Source organism: Priapulus caudatus, unplaced genomic scaffold (genome assembly GCF_000485595.1).
Source record: "Priapulus caudatus unplaced genomic scaffold, Priapulus_caudatus-5.0.1 Scaffold741, whole genome shotgun sequence".
Taxonomy (NCBI): domain Eukaryota; kingdom Metazoa; phylum Priapulida; class Priapulimorpha; order Priapulimorphida; family Priapulidae; genus Priapulus; species Priapulus caudatus.
In genome coordinates this window covers 112,597-115,194 of record NW_014577802.1, presented here as the reverse complement: position 1 = coordinate 115,194, position 2,598 = coordinate 112,597, and the positions used below count along the sequence as shown (strand labels likewise).

Sequence of the window (2,598 nt, the reverse complement as noted above, 5' to 3'; positions counted from 1 at the left end):
CGCCCAGCACGCCGTTCGTGCCGACGCTCGTCACGACGGGCACGCCCCACACCGCCGCCATGCGGCCGAGGTGCTCGAGCGCGAAGCTGCAGCCGGGGCCGACGAAGGCGGCGACGTCGCGTCGGTAGTACATCTCGGCGGCGATGGCGCCGACGTAGTCGGCCGAGCAGAGCGACGAGCCGCCGTAGACGAACTCGTGCCGCAAGGTGGCGCTGTCGTTGAGCAGCCGACGAGCGCGCTCGATGCCCATCGTGATGGCGGGGGCGGCGCGGTACATGTCGTACGGAAGCCTGCCGCCGGCGACGAGGATCGAGACGAGGCGAACTTCCGGTGGTGGCGCCACCGTCGCGGCGGCGACGCACGGGAGCAGGAGGAGGAGGAGGCCGACGGCGAAGAGCGCTGCCATGGCGACGCAGCAATGCGTTCCGGAGATTTTTTCAACGTCTTTTGGATGTTGCTGCTGTTCCTGTAGGTTCCACGATCTTTCGGACGTTCCGTCGGCGTTCCGGTGTTCCGGCCTCCGGGTACAGCTTCCGTGAGGTTTCTCACGCTAACGTTCTTTCTGTAGAAGTTCTGATGGCGAATGTTCTCTGATGGCGAGTTGTTCCGTGAGTGAACGCTCTTTCCGTAGATGATTGATGTCGGTGTTGTTTCGGTTGGGCGGTCTTGTGGCGGCAGTGTTTGCTTTATTCGCGGCTGTGCAATGGATGTACGCACTGTCGTTGTCTTTCTCCTATCCTTTATCGTCGATATCCGTTTGGCGAACACTCCCTTCACCGGCTCATAGACTGAGAGACGGTCGCTACACCGTTGGCTGAGATTGTATTGCGTGCCTTTCTTTTACGAGATTCACTCGACAGATGTTCTGGTATAGTAAGTCCATCATCTAGATGTGCTTTTATAGTATGTTCATTATTGAATCGTTGCCTGGTTGGTATAGTACGTTCTCTTTCTAAATACTCACACGACGAAAATTCACTGTTAGAGTTCTCTTGTATTCTCCTTTTGCTATAGATATTTGTCTAATAGCTATACTAGACACGTCCTTCCGTCTGCACTCAATACTAATTAGGGCTATCTCACTCTCACTCTCCCTCTCACTCTCCCTCCTCTCTCTCTCTCTCTCTACCACTCACTCTGTCTTCCGCTATCTCTCTCACTCTCCCTCTCACTCTCCCTCTCGTTCTCACTCTCACTCTCTCCCCCCCCCTTCTCGCTCTCTCTCTACCTCTCACTCTGTCTCCCGCTATCTCTCTCTCTCTCTCTTTTCCTTTCACTCTCTCTCTCACTCTCCCTCTCACTCTCCCTCTCACTCTCCTTTCTCTGCCCTTTTCTTGCCCTTTCTCTCTCTCTCTCTCTCTATCTATCTTTATATCTATCTCTGTCTTACGCTTTCTCTCTCTATTGTTACAAACCTGTAAACGTCCGGTTCCACATGAGAGCGGTGAGAGCGTGGCCGGATCGGGGGTCGCCACCGTCGGCGAGTAAATCTTTGAGCGCATGCGCGTACAGTAGGACGCTGTCATGGAAACCTCCTATAAACGGATTCACCTATACGGAAAAACAGCAGCTATACAGGCAAATATTTTTATTGCTGATGTCACAGAAAGATAACAGAGTGTTTCAATGCTCTGGATATTATTATGATAGAAGAATTCAATCGCGTGTGTGCACGATGGTTACATTCACAGGCACATGGGACAGAGTCAGTAAAAACTGAAAAAAACACTTCCATTGTTGGGTCACTATATATAAACTTGCTTTCACAAAAACTAATGCAGAACTAGCCGCTCCCGTACTCGTCGCTGCGAGTGTGTTGTGTCGCCATTATAATGATGATATCAGGAGGCTGATAATATATATAGAATACTTCTATCATGCGTGCGTGTATGATGGTTACATTACCGTAGCGCGATGCGTGAGCGCACACGTGCGTGATAGCGGGAAGATGCTTGTGCCTATGTATGCAGGTGTCTGTGCTTGTGTCTATGTATGCAGGTGTCTGTGCTTGTGTCTATGTACGCAAGTGTGTGCTTGTGTCTGTGCATGCGGGTGTGTGTGCTTGTGTCTATGTACGCAGGTGTGTGTGCTTGTGTCTATACATGCAGGTGTCTGTGCTTGTGTCTGTGCATGCAGGTGTGTGTGCTTGTGTCTGTGCATGCAGGTGTGTGTGCTTGTGTCTATGTACGCAGGTGTGTGTGCTTGTGTCTATACATGCAGGTGGCTGTGCTTGTGTCTGAGCATGCATGTGTGTGTGCTTGTGTCTGTGCATGCGGGTGTGTGTGCTTGTGTCTATGTACGCAGGTGTGTGTGCTTGTGTCTATACATGCAGGTGGCTGGGCTTGTGTCTGAGCATGCATGTGTGTGTGCTTGTGTCTGTGCATGCGGGTGTGTGTGCTTGTGTCTATGTACGCAGGTGTGTGTGCTTGTGTCTATACATGCAGGTGGCTGGGCTTGTGTCTGAGCATGCATGTGTGTGTGCTTGTGTCTGTGTATGCAGGTGTGTGTGTTTGTGTGTGTGCATGCAGGTGTGTGTGCTTGTGTCTATGTACGCATGTGTGTGCTTGTGTCTGTGCATGCAGGTGTGTGTGCTTGTGT

At 51.8% G+C, this 2,598-nt stretch overlaps 1 protein-coding gene across 1 annotated transcript in view; it reads right to left on the bottom strand.

Moving 5' to 3' along the window:
* The window catches only part of LOC106813221 (atrial natriuretic peptide receptor 1-like), a 27,327-nt gene that overhangs the window by 16,153 nt on the left and 8,576 nt on the right, over positions 1-2,598 (bottom strand). The window contains exon 2 of the mRNA XM_014817302.1: positions 1,416-1,551. Coding sequence (XP_014672788.1) covers positions 1,416-1,551 — 136 coding nt within the window. The remainder of the gene's footprint in view (positions 1-1,415; positions 1,552-2,598) is intronic.